General features: G+C 44.5%; 1 protein-coding gene across 1 annotated transcript in view; it reads right to left on the bottom strand.

The window, feature by feature from the left end:
- Nucleotides 1–16,663, bottom strand: part of LOC104536855 (dynein heavy chain 1, axonemal-like) — a gene marked incomplete at its 3' end in the record, with an annotated part of 39,799 nt that overhangs the window by 15,133 nt on the left and 8,003 nt on the right. The window contains 14 exon segments of the mRNA XM_010179584.1: nt 1,083–1,295; nt 2,176–2,429; nt 4,264–4,462; nt 5,446–5,598; nt 6,659–6,800; nt 8,247–8,329; nt 9,131–9,250; nt 9,891–10,116; nt 11,434–11,627; nt 12,197–12,347; nt 13,342–13,663; nt 14,859–14,981; nt 14,984–15,067; nt 16,091–16,248. Coding sequence (XP_010177886.1) covers nt 1,083–1,295; nt 2,176–2,429; nt 4,264–4,462; nt 5,446–5,598; nt 6,659–6,800; nt 8,247–8,329; nt 9,131–9,250; nt 9,891–10,116; nt 11,434–11,627; nt 12,197–12,347; nt 13,342–13,663; nt 14,859–14,981; nt 14,984–15,067; nt 16,091–16,248 — 2,422 coding nt within the window.

Below are 16,663 nucleotides of genomic sequence, written 5' to 3'. Positions count from 1 at the left end.
GTTATATATCAGATAGGAAACCCTGCTTGTCAGGCATTCAAATGAGCAAGAATTAGGTTGGAAGAACATCCTCCTCCTCATTTTTAGGCATGGGAGATTGGAAGCTATGGGGAACCTGCCCAACACTGCAAAGCAGCTCAAGTGATTCACTCCCTTTCAGTGCTATCTACCATTTCCCAGTAATACAGACAGTGACATTTGCCATACTCCACCAGCTAACCCTGATAAGCCCCTTCTCAGAGGGAATTCATGGCTCTTCAGTGGCAGGAATGAAAGCAAACAAAAGAAGAGGGAGAAGGGGCAGCATGAAAACATGGACAAAAACACAGCCAAAACACACAGTAAATAACTGAACTTCCCCAAGTCACCTACTGCCTTAGAGCTTAGAGTAACATTTCTATATCCTCATAAGGCAAAGCCAGCACTCTGGCAGCCCATGGCCCAAGCACACCCAGATGGTAAGCACCAATGAACAGAATAAAGTAATTATGAAGAAAAGATAACAGTGCTGCTGTGCATCAAACACCAGCATTTACACAGCGTTCTCCAGCCAGATGCTTGCAGTGGAATTTTTCTCCCGCAGCAAAACACTGTTCTGCTGTCTGAGTCCTGCTGGGTGCATTCAGGCTCTGGTCTGATGAAGAAGTGTTGGCAAGGTTTGCCAGATCCTGCTCTAAACAGCAGTCTTCCACACGCTTTCCTACACTGAGATGTGAATGATAAGCATGGATTTCACAGGGCCTGTAAGAATCTGTAAGGTCCACTTAGTATGGTATGATTAAAGATGCCAGTAGGACTATTCACAGCAACAGGAGAGTCCTGGCCTCATCAAAAAAATTGCAATAGGCAGCAAACGAGCTGGTATTTCATCATTGCTGTTTGCAGAATAAAGCTTTGAGTTTATCCGCTCTCTTACTGGAGTCAGAGGGCTTTGACAGGCCCTCATCCTCCCTAACGACTGATATTCTCTTGACAGTTGACCTCCTAGTTCCCTAGCAGCAACTTTAGAGTGTCCATGTTCAAGCATGGCAGCAAAGCCCAGCTGCCTGCCTGCACCACGTGTGCGGTTAAGAAACCAATACCTGTGTCATCTTCAGCTTGTTTTCCCATGTGTTCATCCTTTCCTCACAAGGTTTCTTGAATGGCGAGAAGGACATGCTCTGAACCATTCCAATGTGATCATCTAGGAGCTGAGAAGCTTCATCGGTGTTTTTCACAGTGAAGGTACAGCTGTCTTTGTAAAGCGTCACAGCAAATACAGCGGAGTTCCACTCACTGTCCATCTTGTTGAGTGCCTGGAACAGAGGGACAAGCAACGTAATTTTCAGACACAACCTGTGCAATGGTTGTCCAGCTTCCACAACTGCCTTAATGTCCCTCTCTAGCAGGTGACAGATTTTGGCCTTGGATTCCACTGGCAACTGCAGCTGTGTATTTAATGTGTGACACGCTCTGCAACAGCATTTCCTCTGCATTGCCCATGGACTCAACACCTCAACGCTGTCCTGAAAGGAACACCTTGAGGAGAAAAAAGAGCAATTTCATCTCCAGGCCCATTTATTCCACTGCATGCACAGAGGTTGCCAGCAAAGTGCCTATTAAGGATTATGGTTAACAACAGCTTTGTGAAAGGGGTAGCTACCCACTGGGAACTCATCTGAGATGTCAGAGAACAAAAGCTGCCAGAAGGTAATGACTTTCAATCAAGACCATCTTAGGTCACATCCAAACTGGCGAACCAAAGCTGAAAGACTGTCTAGCCTATGAATCTCCAGAGCCAGCAAGTCTTCCCTGCACATGTTTACTGTGTGAAAGGGTTTGCCACCTCCGTTTCCAGTCACACCTAATCTCCCTGACATAACATCTGAATGGCAGAATGCAGACAATCAATTTATTTTAACTTAAACAGTTATTAATCCCAGTGAGGTGTGAGACCCAAGCAGTTGAGCAGCATAACCATCAGGCAGCACTGTTATGCTACAACTGTAGATTTTACACAAGGCAAAATTACTTCTTCTAGTGTGTGAACTTAGTTGTGTGGCTACTGCTCCCCTCTCTAAAGGCTGCCACTTTACTTGCGTCTAATGCTCTGGGGCAACAGGAACATCACTCAAGGCAATAATTACCTGCTAACACAAATGTATTTGAGAAGCAACCAAGTCTCTCTTTCCTTGCTTTCTCAATGGCGTATTCCTTGCCAGCTATCTCAGCTACTTTGGTAATGCTCTCGATACGGTCCAGCAGGCTCAAGTCCAAGCAGCGACCAACTGTCAGACTGGGTTCTAGCTTGATATCCACGTTAATAGCTTCTGACAGCACCTCCCAGTGCCGGTTTCTCATACCAGGATTGCACAGCCCTTGAATTAAGGGGATGTATGGTCTGAATTCTTCAATCTTGTCTTGAAACGCCATTGCCACAGCTTGGCAGGCTTTCCAAGAAAGAAACAGAACATCAGCAACAACAGTGTTTGAGGAAGCTGCTTTAAGGAACTTCCTGGAAGTTGTCTAAAGTATGATGTGCCTGTAAACGCATGATACAGGGTAGGTAAGCAGCAAGAGAGAGCACTGGAAAATGCAGGTTGAAGTAATGAGGACACAAAGACTGTCTCTACATGGCTACTAAGCAAGGATTCAAGCCCACTCCCATAAGCCGAGCTGCCTATTAGCCAAAAGACTGTTACAGGCAAGTCCATGCCAAGCAGAAGTGTGCCTTAGACTAGAGCTCACTGGAAGACAAAAAGAAAAAAATATTAGTTCCTTAATATAGGCCCAAGCACGATGAAGTCCCATCTGCCAATAGATATTTTAGATCTCTTCACTCTTTCAAGATCCTCACTTCCTTAACAAGATTAGTTTGTGAGTTATCTCATACCGCAGCTCAGGCCTCCCTAAATAGAAGATGGACACTGTAGACAGGAGCTAGAAGGATCTAGGATGACAACCAGCTATGGAAATGGAAAACATGCAGGAGAGACCCTGCCAGCCTCTGGCCACACTGGAATCAAAGGTACATTTGCCTCATAGGAAGGACAAAGTCAAGGAAAGGGCTTTGCTCTCTGAGGGCATCCTGGAAGCCCACGTCTCTGCGCTGTTCACATCCTGCCCTTTTTCAGCTTGTGCTATTGCGAGTAAGGCAATGGACAGGCAAAGAACATGACACTTGCTTCCTTTCCAAAATTTGGCTACAGCATGTGTCTCCTTTTACTGCACCCTGCATGGTTGCACTGCACACTCACAGAAAGGATGTGACCACCTCACACTCCCTGCTGGGTGGTATGCAAAGACAGGGCAAACTCAAGGACAGAGCATCTATTTTACCAGGTGCCAGGGAACATTGCAATGAATATGAGCAGGTATTCTTAGTATTTCTGTTTACCGTAATGATTCATAGTTACTCATGCATCCACTCATCACCTCCTCCATTGGGGCTGATTCATGGCATTGTTTAAGAGCGAGTTCAAGTTAAAAAGGATGACTCAAAAATCTCCCACTGCAAAACTGTATTTCTATCTAAGCCATCTGGCAGGAGATTTTAGAATTAGCTCTGAAGAATGACCAACGCAAGCTACGACTGAAGTCTCAATTCCAGATTTACTAGGAGACATGATTAAAAGACCTGCATGTGAATTGGAAGGACTGGATGCAATCATCTAAACTTCACAGACATTCAGGCAGGAAGGAAAATAGTTATTATATTCCACAGATCATTTCCAGATTTTGCAATTTTATTTTATTCATAACAAAATCAAGATATCTCCCAGCTTTCCATTAAATTCATTTGCCAATAGAGAAAATAAGATTAGCCAAGAAAATAGCACCTGGAAGACACACATTCAGGTTCCTTTGCTGCCTGACTTGCATAAGGGCTTAAACTCACATGTCTAGTCACTGGGCGATCCAGTAATACTCTATGACTAGTCTGGATTATTTTACTTTATATAAATGAGTGAATATTAACTGCAATGTAAGAGGGTGGCTTTTATTTCAGTACTGTCTTGGGAATTAGGCAGAAAGGGGATTTGCAGCCTGGTGGTTTCCATACCAAACTGGTACTTCAAGCAGCAAACTAGCATCTAGATGTGAATCATTACAGTTCCAGAAAAAAAGTGAAAAATAACTTTGCTAGCATTTTCTCAGCTGGCTCTGCGACACATAACACATCCACGTAACATCCTGACAATCCCCGTTCGGAGCACTCTGTGACGTGCCGCACATCAAAATGCTGATACGCACCACCTTCCTTTCCCCAGACTGCTGATCTACCTGCTGAATCCTTGAACTGCTTCACACATCTCTGCACTGTCTTAAAAGAGCCACTGACATTCTTTTCTAGCTGATCAGTCTCAAGTTCCATGAGAGGATCATTCATCCAGCTCTCATACCACTGCATCCAGCCTGATACTGTAGTCCACGGTTCGTAGTATGGCTGGAAGTCCTTAACCATCCTGGATACATTACTGTCCTTTGGAAAAAGAGAAAAAGCAAGCATAAGCACCAAGTTCTCTGGATTTTTCTCTGGATGACAGCTTGCATGTCAAAAGGCCAAAAAGGGCACAATTCTTTTTTGAATCTTAAGGAGAAAACGTGTACTTCAAGAGGATGTATCAGACTATCTTCTCCTGGACCACAATATAGATTCCAAGGGAACAAAACTAGCAGAGCTGGGCTTTACACACTTAAGCCAAAATGCATCCAGTGGAGCTGTGCCTGCATCATGTGTCTAGCATGGAAAGCACTTTCTCAGCTTGCCTCTACAAATGCTCTGTTGCAGAATAAGGAGATTTTTATGGCAGGGCCACACACACTCAGTGAAAGCACATGCTGCACATCATATTGAAACTTGGCTCCCTACAGTGAAGGAGAAGTAACCACAGACTGAGAGGTAGGAAAGCATCATGTGAACTCTACTTCTGCTCTGCAGCCAGACTAGGCTGGATGTGGATGACAATGATTCATCGGCAGCTGAACAGCTACAGGCAAAATGAGTGTTTGTGACCATATAAACTGTTGCCTTGGGAAAACATGCTACGATCTGAGCCCAGCCAGCTACCTGCACACTACTATACAACCATTGTCATTCACGTGTATGTAACTGCAGCAACAGCCTTACAGAGATTGAGATATTTTAACTGCTGCTTCAAGACCCCTGCCATCCAATTCCTCCTCATTAACTGCACTCAGATCTGAGTGTGGACACCCAAAGTCTGCCACAGAAGTGCCAATATCAGGCCTCTGAACAGCCTTCCACATTTGCCTGGGGTCAGCTCTTCTGCAGCACAGTGGAGGGATGGAGCAGTGTGGTCACTCTACAGGGCTGCGGAGCAGACCATCAAACCCAAAGAGCATGAAGGATTCCTTCCTGAGGAACTGTGTTTCATTATTTGCTCTGCTTACCACCTAGAAGGCCCAACAGAGATTAGGGTCCTGGCAGGACCTGACACTTACATTAGTAACTTTCATCCCAAAGATTCTTTCCCTGTTGTAAAGAGCTGCCAAATTCTGAAGCTCCTTCAGCTGCTTCCTGACCTCCCTTGCTTTGTCAGCCAACTCAGGAGCTTGGTTAACATCTGTCAGGATGGAAAATCCACCTCCTGTCAGCTGGAAGAGAAAAAGCAGGCATGAGGTGTGGATCTGAAGCTCAGCGCTGCCTCTGGAAATCTCGGCTTCCTGGTGTGCTCTTTGTTACATTCAAAGGCAAGGTTTTTATCTTCACAATTTCACTTCTCCCCATCCCATTCCACTTCTGTTTATACCACGATGAAAGTGGTGAGAAGCAGCAATAACCACTGGTCTGGTGGTTAAAAGTGTAAATATGATAAGCAGCTGCTTTTTATCTTTGTGAGAATAGTGAACCCCTAAGGACTAGGAGCAATAAATCTGTGCCCAGACTTCTTGCTACTGAATTTATACTGTCATGGGTTATAGAACTGAGGAAGTGAAAATGACAGCTCTAATAGGTCTCTCTGTTTCCCAGAATTGTTTAACAACACACATCCAGAGCTTCTCTAGTGACTTTTCTGTTTTGTTTTGGTGGTTTTGTTTTGTTTGTTTGGGGGGGGGCGTTGTTTGTTTGTTTGCTTGTTTTATTAGCATTTTGGGAGGCTATTTCCAAGATAATCTAGGTCACCGATCACAGCTTTTCCAAAATGGCATGCTTTTTCTCCATTTAAGAGTTTCTGGTGAAAAACAGCATTCAAACTGTTTCAGCAGAAAACAGAGGTAACTCAGCTCCAAAACTCTGCTATTGTTCCAGAGGGTTTCACATGAGATGAGTTCCATGATTGAATGCTGTACTTTTCCCCCCTTGATTGCAGGGCACCATTGGAGAAGCTCTGCAGGGAACTGAGTGCACAAGAAATAAAAAGGAGCTGCATGTGTTGCCCAAGCACAAAGAATCAGAATATTGTGTCTCAATGAACACTTTCTCAGTGAAAAATCAGTATTTCTGCAGAGTATTGTCTTTAACACAAAAACAAAACTCTTAATCAAGAGCCATTAAGAAAATGGGAGGGGAATGTGTGTGGTAATTTTTGGTCCTCCAATACATAGACCTAAAAACTCATCTGACTAAAATCTCATCTGAAAGTTTCCCACCTGGCTGGCCACAAGAGCTTCAAGGCCCCCTTCTCTGAACAGCTTATGGTCAGGGGCTTAATACCTGCATCTCCTCCAGTTTGTGTTGAAAGCCATTCTGATCCACGATCTGAAGTTTTCGAAATTTTGATTCATCCTGCAGGTGCTGGAGCTGAATGGACTCAGTTTGCATAGTTATTTTCAGTGGCCAAAAACTCACAGCCCACCTGCACTCACATGATATAACAAAACAAACAAACCAGGGGAAAAAAGGGAAAAAAAGGAGAAAGAGAGGGAGAAGCAGCTTTTTGAGCATACATTTGAAATGCTGAAAATAACAGAATGAGAAAGCCAACTCCCACCAAACAAGGGAGCTTTACAACAACAGAAATGTGGTTTCAACAAAACATTTTTTCCCCAGCTTTTCTTGTTGATATGCAGTCCTTGTGACTAGGCTATTCAAATGGAGAGGGCTGGGGAGAAGCGGAGGGCCTTTTTAAAAGGAACAAATCCAGTACGTTGCTGAAAAGCTAGGAGACAGCAAAATAACAGTTGGCATCCAGAGGGAATGTCTGTCTTTGAATGTACTAACAAGGAACTGAAAAAAATAGGGTCAGAGTCTTGGCTTGCGGCCTTTCAGGGCTACTGAAAAGGCCAGTCTCCTGCTAAGCAGGGCAGTGAGCGGCCAGGGTAACGCAGCCATAGCGAAGCCCAGGATAGCAAGGCTTCTGCAGAGCGCCCTGGGGAGTGCCAAGCGATAGAGGAAAGGTGGCACAAAGTGGCTGCTCAGGCCAAGGCACGTTTCTTGGTTCTTACTCAGCCATAGCCCACCTGTTACTCCATTCAGACTTGCTAGCTTGTGCGCAAAGCCAGATGCAAGCTTTGCAGCATTACGCTTGAGATCATACCCCTCCCAGTGCCTGGGGATGCAGCAATCTCCTACAAGTTCTGCATGAGCGAGATCTGGCCATGGGCACACAGCTACATCTGTGCTAAGCTGTCCTAGAGCTGAGCTGCTTTCCTGCAGCTTCTGTAGTTTTTTTGCACTGTCCATCCCACGTTTCCAGTTTCAGGAGCACTCTGCAGAGACTCACTCGGGTTGCAGACAAACTAGACCAAGTCCATGTCACAGGAGAGGTGCTTCCGAGGCTAGGCTGACTTTAGAAGCTGTGTAGCTGTGTTTGTGGGCTGACTCTGCTACCAGTGTGTAGACAGGCCCCAATCTGAATGATATTGCCAAAGATAAAACTAACAGGAGACTGCATGAAAAAGAAATGCAGTAATAATACAAGATTCATGTTCCTTCCTAGTCCTAAGAAAACCCTGGGAGTATTCCTACCTTGGAAGTGTTCATTCAGTTTCAGACACAGATTAAACTGCATTTTGAGACCTTGCAAATGTCTCAAAAAAAACCCCAAGAGAAAAGAGTGTTAATACAGGTTAATAGCTACCAGTTTGCCTTGCCCCAGGCCAGAAGGCAGCATGAACTCACACTTCTTCTCCATAAACTTCATTACAATAATTCAGTGCTCATATAGCCTGAGAGGCACTTGAAGGTTCTGCTGGAACAGACAGACAGCCTTGTCTTGACAGACACAGCCCCTCAAGCACTGAGAAAGGTAATTGCTGCAAAGCATCCCACTTTGACAGTGGGAGAAATGCCTTGTGCTCACTTGTCATTGAAATCTTCTTCAGTAAGATTGTAAAGGAATTCCTCCACGACCTTGTAATCTTCCATGACTCCACAAATCAGTTCCTGCACAGGGTGAGAGAAAGAGACAAAAAATAGACACCTTTAGACCATACTGATTCCAGCTCTCTGGTGTATACCTCATTTTCATGAGGTGCCTTTGAAGGGCGTTAGTCACACAAGCTTAATGTGATGTAGGCTGCTCCTCTGCTGTGTGAACAGTAGGAATGGATTTACAGCCCCTTGTTCTGCAAATGCTCACACCATCATCACCCTCTGTTCTGTATAAATGAAAAGAAGCATGACCTAGTGGATAAAGTGCTGGAAAGAAATGGAGTGTTTTGGGTTATCCTCCAGGTTCTTCCTTTGGAATGGACAAGTCAGCTTACAGCTTGATGCCTTTGTTCCCCATTTGTTCATCTGGGAAAAAGTCTACCTACACTTCAAATAAATTTGAAATAACTCAGTGCTAGAAAGTCCTATAAGAAAAAATATGTTAACAGCAATGTGAGCATTTGGTAGCAGAAAAATTTTCTTGAAAACAACATTCATTTTTAGAAGGCAGCTATTCAGTACACAAATGCAGAATGGATTATGAAGGTAGCAAGAAGCGTACATAAGTCTTTTAGGCAAGTTTTTAAACTGCTATTTTGTTTTGCATAGATATTTAAATTCATTATATGTGTATTTAAAAACACAAATCTTAGGAATTAGAAAAATACAAAGCTAGGAATCTTATGGCATTGCATGCAAAGACATCCAAACAAAAAAAATGGAGTTCTCCTTCTGAGACACCACACATTCCATTAACAAATTTCCTCCTCACGTCCCTTGGTGTCCCCTGTCCATAAGAAGAACATGCCCTACCTCCCGCACAGCCAGCTGCTCAGGGACTCCCTTCATCCACTCCCGAAGTTCAGCCAGCTCCTCAATGCTGTTTGGTTTCCCATGCATTTTGCAGCTGACAGCTTTATCTGCATCACAGATCTACAGGAGGACACAGCAGAGAAAAGACCATCAGAAAGTAATTAATTGCTAATGGGCAAACTGGAAAACCTTCCATGATCCACCCACTTCCTATTCTGAAGGTGGTCTAAGGTGATGAGTACACACTCCTGTTCCATCATTTTCTTTCCACAGACTTTCTCCCTCCATCTCATCTGAGCTCAAATGGAATGAGACCGCCAAAAAAAGAAGAAGAGGAACTGCAGGTCTGTAGTTGAAATGATGACAATAACAGATTCAGACAACCCTCTGGCAGAAGCTATTGCCTATATTCCAGCTGTCCTCAGAACAAGCAGAAGGACCTTCCAGTCGTCTGGTAGGCAGATCTTTTCAATCCACCAACACATTGTTATAAGATGGCAGGGTCTTGAAGAATTTCATCTCAACAGATACAGCTTTCAGGCACATAATTTATTATGTATATTTAATACTTGTTTTGGTTGAGTCTGCATATCTCCCCTCTAGATTTTTTTAAAATAATCACTCCAATGCAATCTTTAAAATGTCCTCATTAATATGACCTCAGTTGGTGTCTTTTGGCCATCTCATAAACACAGCAACTTCAAAAGCAGAAGGACTAGACAAGACACTGACAGATAATCTATTGAACCAGGTAACTTACATTCTCCACTTGCAAATGGAGGGTTTTAGCTAGTATGTCCAATGTGGAAGTGGCAAGTGCTTTATATTTTGTGGACAGATTTTGCTTAACATCCTCTACATTGACATGGAAGGGACCAAAGACAACAGAACTAGGTAGAGTGTTGTCCAGGTTCTCCTTTTCAGACAAGTATGTGTTTACTATACTCATCACCTCCTGGGCAGAGGGACACTGCTCTTCATAGTCTCTGTAAGTAAAAACATCAACAAACAGAACAAGGTAACATAGACCTTAATATTATCTGAGCATCCAGGCTGTTTGTAGGATGTCCAGAAGCGTCCATCTAAAGGACCAAGACATTAAATTGAGTATATTTACTATTAATAAAGCATGCATCTATTTATATGTGCACAACTTTCTGCAAGCACAGACTGAGAGTGTACCAATGCCTTCTAGACCTTACAACCAAAGATATGCCTACACAGGAAGTGAGGAGTGTTTGTAACACAAACAAGTACACGAGTGCTAGCTTTAACTGAGCATGGGAAGCTACAGTAGCAAAGACATCCCATGCAAAGTTCATCTGTTTGGGTGACCACCTCGCACTGACGGCTCTGCTTCAGTGTCTTCACTGCTATGGTTACCAATGTGAAGCAGAGGAAGACAGGCTGCCTATGCCTACCTGCATACTGCAGCTACGCCCACGTAGTGGTGTAGACATGTCCCAGTTTCAGAGGATGTGTATACGAGAAGACATGGAACTGGTATGCAGCTGAGGAACATTAGTGGGGAGCAAAGGAAGGGACAGACTCAAATCTACAGTGGGTTTTAGAGCACAATAGGTGTGGAGTGGAATAAAAGCACAAAGTATTTCAGCTGCTGAAAAGGTGTGAAAGAAAGAGGTGAAAGAGGTAATAAGGCAAGAGGAGAGGGAGACAAAATGAAAGCACTAGTGTAAACAGGGCAAGATCAGGAGGTACCTTGAGGGAAAGTAGGCACTTCAGTGTGTTCTGGAAAGAGACAGGAATTTGTCAGATGGGATTTGTAAATTGATTAAGCTGAAACAACAGAAGAGAAAAAGGACTTCATTCGCACTGTTTGGAGAAAACAGGAGATGTAAAAAGACGACCATTAAAGTAACAGAGGCTAAAGGACAGGTGCAAAGAGTTTTGGCAGTGAAAACAATGAGGCAGAAACTAAAGAAAACAGTACTTTCTACAGAATGTTATCAGCCTAAACAGACGTTATTTGAAGGAGGTCAGTGTCAAGCATGGTAACTGGATTTTCAAACAGGATGAGTCATTTTTAGGGCCATTAATATCTCCAATTACATTTACAAACATGACAGGAATGTGACTGCTGTCAGAGGCAGGAAGAAATTCTCACTGCCACCACCAATGTCCTCTAAAAGGCTCCCTCTGACAGATGCCTGATCTCACATCTGAAGCACGTCAGACACATTTGTGGTCTCAGAGCAGGTCCTGCATTCTCACACACATCCACACAACAGCTTCTGAAACGGCTTGCCATTTGGGTTAGAGGTGCCTTCGTCTGAGCCACTTACCTTAGACAGTACTGGATGTCATTGTTATTTAGCTCTGAGAACTTCTCATATCTCTTGGCATAGGCTTGGAGAGGGATCAGTGCCTTTTGAATGGCAGAATGCATAGCTTCATGCAGTTCTTCCACTTCTGGTTTGTGCAAGCCCATTGAATCCAGCAAGGGTGTGCCTGTGGTAAGTACGTTTTCCAGCACATACTGGACGAGGAAGGAGAGGAGTCTTTCAGGACTAGCAGAGTTAACCATGCCTCCTCAGGAAGGAGGTGAGACAATCACTAGTGGCTCCTTTGGGAAGCCATGCAGTCCATCCTACACTGTGTCAGGAATTGTTTTATCAGTTTTACATTGCTCCCTCAAAGGAAGATCTAGGGAGACAGGTCGTTCACAGTAACAGGCAGAAGGGTGCATACACAGAAGAGACCTACGCCAGGCTGACAGCTCTGGAAAAGGTGCTGCTTCCTTTACGAGTCTGTTTTACCAGCTGCCATGCACTTAGGGCAACACAGCTTCTTAGGAAATGTCTCCACAGAACCTGCAGCACCAAAGCAGAGAAAGCAACTAGATAAAATAGCTACAGGCCTGGGGAGCTTGAAGAAATCCTGTCAGAATAGAACTGCATTTGCACAGTACTGTGTCCAAATTAATTTAACTACCAACTACCTAGTTCTGCAACTCTCTCCCTCAGTACAAGCTCAGGGGTGCCTATGCCAAGCTGCAGTGCACTGAGGCTTGCACAGCTGTACCACTGTTGATGCAGCAGAGTTCACCTTCTCCAGCTGCGGGACAGTTTGAGTCACCAGGATTCCCTTGTCGAACAGAGAAATGAGGGACTTCTCAAAGCTCTCCACAAGGGGGCTGGAGTGAACGCCGCTGCTGTCTAGCACAAGGTCTGTTAGAAAGAGCGGATTCCTTTGAGGCCTGCAGTGGGAAGAGATTAACAGGGATGCTTTTTGAGACAACGGCACACAACCATATTGCTCTGGTGCTGATATTACCATGCCTACTGGACCAGAAAGGAAAGCAGAGGAAAGGAGGACTGTTCCATACAGATGAAAGCATGAAACACTGCATTCTGAATTTACCAATAAAGACATTGAGAACTCTGGTCTATCAAAGACTAAGGAAGAGTCAATCATGACATACCAGGATCCCCAAAAGTCATAACCTTATGCTGAGAACTGGAGCTGCTTTAGAGAAAACTGCAGCTGCTCTTCAAACCAGGCATTCAGCATTTCCAATATAATACTAAAAGGCACCTTTTGGAAGTTATATTCAGTATCTCCCAGTCTTGTATGTTATCAGCATGGCTCAGGATCAGCTAAAGTCAATGTCAAGACTTCCACTGGTTTCAAGATAAAAGGTCTCATGTGAATGGCAGGTTTTTCTTTTTTCTTTTCCTCCTGTTTTCAATTCTAAACCTTCCTTTTTTAATACCATGAAGGACAGAAATGCTCAAATCAATATCCAACAGAAGAAAATTCTTGGCACTGTGACAACCCAGATTTGGTATTCTTTAAAGATCCCAGGCCAGATCCTGCTCCTTAGGTTTAATCCAAGAATGGAAGTAAGCAGCCATGCCTCCTGGTATTCTTCTTCCTGGCCTTCAGAAAAATTCCAGTAGTAATTATTTGCTCTCCCAGGAATGCTGGAAGAGGCTAATCTTTAGTATGTCAAAGTAACAGACCTTTGTTCTGATGGGCTAAGAGCAACTTGCAACCTGTACTAACAAGGCAGCCAGTTCTGTGCCATTCCTCCAGACCTAAGTAAATGTGTTGGGTGAAGAACTGGGAGGGAACGGCCCAGCCTAAAGCTCCCACACAGTGCAAAGCTGGTTTGCTAAGTCAGTAGTTAGACAGACAATAGCACTACACTTTTCTGCTCTTTCCACCCCTTTTTCATTTCCCTCCCCTACCTGTAGGGACTATTGATGAGGTCATCTCCCCATTCCATGTCCTCTGAGCAATTCAGGATACCATGACAGGCATCCAGCAAAAGCTGGGTGAAGCTGATCAGTGAGTTCTGGACTAGAGCGCGTGCAGAGTCCTGAAGGATGAATTTGATGCACTTCATCAGCTTACGCAGTTTGCACGTCTGGTAGACAACCCAGTGGCTCTGTTCCAGGTTGTACCAGCCTTTGTCTGCATCTCTTAGGCTGTCCTTTACTGCATTCTTTAGAGTATTGATCCAAGTATCCTTGAGAAACATATGAACATAGGGCAAAGAAACAAAGCAAGCTGTGTAATCCTCCAAGGGCTGATGAGGAAGCAGTATGGCAAGGTGAGCTGCTGACAGGGACTGCTGGACCTTTCTCTGCTCTGAAAGGTCACTGTTCTCTCAGAGCTGTGGCAGCTAAACAGTAGCTCTCAAATCCATGCATGCACACGTGGAATCTGGTCATACCAGCTCCTTCACTGACAAAAGACTTACAAAAAGAAAGCCTGGTATTAAAAAGTAAGTGCCCTATTCTTTCTTTTTATACATTGTGTTTCCTTTTCATTCTTTTTTCTGTAGAGCAGTATCCCTGGAGCTGTCTGTGTCAGGGTCCCTCATAAAAAGTTGTGCAGACAGAATGATGAGCAAGTAAAGGACAGAATGTTGTCTTCTCTTGACAAGCAAGGAGAAAGAGGGGAAGAAGCCAAGGGCAGCAGCAGTCTGCAGTGTTTTAATTTATTAAAATACCACGAAGTGTCACTTCTGCTCCACAGGCAGCTGCTGTTTGTGTGAAATAAAACAACCTCGGTCACTGAGTGGATGACAGCACTGCCTAGCTGAAATGGCACCGGACTGGGAAGGAACAGCACATGTCCTCTGCCACTGATTTACCGAGTAACCCTGTGCAAGCTACTCCATGTAGCCACATCCAGGGTGCAATGTGCTGCCTTCATTTAGAGGGCATAAAAAGCTTCTGGTGAGAGTTACCACAGAGCTGCAAACTTTTGTCCTAGTCTGCCTGCTGGCATTGCAAGCAGAGTAATCTAATTAAGTACATAAAGTGTAGAAAAGCATTACCCCCATGAGTGCTTCAGGAGGAATGAAAGTTCTTGTGCCTTGCAGCTGAGAGAATGGAGAAATAAAAACAAACAAACAAAAAAGGAAAGTTTTGAGTGCCAACCAAGACTTTATCTGCATGGAGTCCAAGAGGAGGAAAGAGGGGTTGTAGCCCTTTGTTGCCACTTGTTCAACATATGACTAAAAGCATGGTTAGCATCGGCTGACGCTGACTAGGGGGCTATGTCTCTTTCAGCTCATTCTCCCCACATCCTAATAAAACTGACATGTGCATGCAAGTTCCTCCCTGCCCCACCCACAACATCTCCTTTGACAGCTTGTGTGTTTCCAGAGAGTCGATCAGCAGCTGCTGCATCTGTCTAATACACACTGAGAGCCCTGCTGGCTGCTCCATGCATTCACCCTCCATGCTTCCTTCACTCACCTGAGTGAAGGCCTGGATCTGGATCTGTTCAAACTCCTCCAAGCAGACAAGCTTGGCTAAGGTTGAGTTAAACAGAGACATGGTGGCTGCCTTGCTGCACTCATCTTGCACCTGTGACGGATGACTTCTGGCTTTGTCAGGAGTGAGACAAAGTTGAAAGCTGCTTGCTGTTCATCAAAAGAACTGTCTGGGATCCAGATGAGCCCTGGTATCAAAAAAGGAACATGTTACTGCCTGCAATAGCCATCCCAGCTTCTGTTTTGAGAAAGAGTGAAGCTCCTTTCTGGGACAGAACTTGTGAAAAAGACTCTCCTCCAGTGCACAGGCCTTATCATGTAGCAGTCTCAACAGCCAGCCAGATGAAAGAGACTTTCTGCATCCTCCCATCAGGGGCTGAGGGGTTGTCTCAGTCCCTGATGTTCCTGAGGCTTTGGCTCATGAAGTTTCCATGAGGAAGAACACTGCACTTGAGGAATCTTCCCACCGAGGTTTCAAGGCACAGATGAGTCATCTGTGAGATGACATCACCCATTTGTGAGAGGCCACTTGTGAACCACCTCAAGGTGCTCCAACCTTTGGAAGATCGAAGTGCACAAAGGGTTATCAAGCACTGGAACAGGCTGCCCAGGAAAGTGGTGAAGTCACTATCCCTGGAGATATTTAAAAGACATGTAGATATGGCGCTCAGGGACATGGCTTAGTGGTGGACCTGACAGTGTTAGGTATATGGTTGGACTCAATGATCTTAAGGGTCTTTTCCAACCTTAATGATTCTATGACTCTACGAAAATACCACCCCCCCCTCTTTACTGTAGTCATTTTCCTCCAGTCCAAGACTCTTAAAGAGCCTGAGCCCTCTTTCACACCTGAGGTACACCACAGCTGAGCACAGCAAACAGAAGGTGGTAGCTAGTCCCAGCACTGAGCAGAAGGCAGTTAATCTAATTACACTACCATGCATTTGGTGCCATTAAGGGTACACTTGCAGAGTTACTGCAGCTTAGCTGATGAATGGTAATGTGTTATACTGCGGTAACATGAACATGCAAATACACCCTAGAAAAGAGCACATGTACTCAAAAGCTTCATATAATCTCCTGCTGCTGCCCCTTATGAGTCCTAATCATTAACAAGAACCTGAAAGTTTCTGCAGCAAAGCAAGAATTCTGTGAAAGACTAGAGGTCCTATAACCAAGCTGAGTGCAAACTGCTTCACTGTGCTCCGTACCTTTCTCTGGTACCTTTTTCTCCTCTTTGTCTGGCAGGGTGACATAAGAAAACGTCTGAGGTTTGTACGTGACGATTCTGTCAAAGCTGATCCTGTTCATGGTGCGTTCATAGTCTAATCTCACTTCATCCTCCAGGCAGCACATACAGTCTGATACCCTGTTACAAGACATGGAAACAACGATAACCCACAGTGTCCCAGCAGAAGTGTGTCTTTACTGCAAAACCCACCCTTCACTCCCTGCCTCCTGGATTTGCCAACCCAGAAGTTCACCTACTACTACATTGGGAGAGTTGTGCAGACAATGAAGCAGTCAGCAAAGCTATCAACTGCACACTTAATGACAGAGGCAAGTGGGGACCTGGAACTAGGACTGCAGCCTTCTCAAGCATATTTTCAGATCAAAGAAAAACATCCACTGGGGGCATGGAGAGGGAGAAGCATTATAGAGGGAAAGGGAATTAAAAAAAACAACCAACCAATCAAAAAACAAAACCCCAAACAAACCAAGAACTGAGAAAACTGGGTGGCAGTTCTGGAAAAGTTGGGCTATCTGAGCTGTCTTCCCAACTG

Source organism: Mesitornis unicolor, unplaced genomic scaffold (assembly GCF_000695765.1).
Source record: "Mesitornis unicolor isolate BGI_N332 unplaced genomic scaffold, ASM69576v1 scaffold20452, whole genome shotgun sequence".
NCBI classification, from domain to species: domain Eukaryota; kingdom Metazoa; phylum Chordata; class Aves; order Mesitornithiformes; family Mesitornithidae; genus Mesitornis; species Mesitornis unicolor.
Note: the sequence above shows the minus strand (reverse complement) of the source record. Positions and strands in the feature narration are given on the sequence as shown.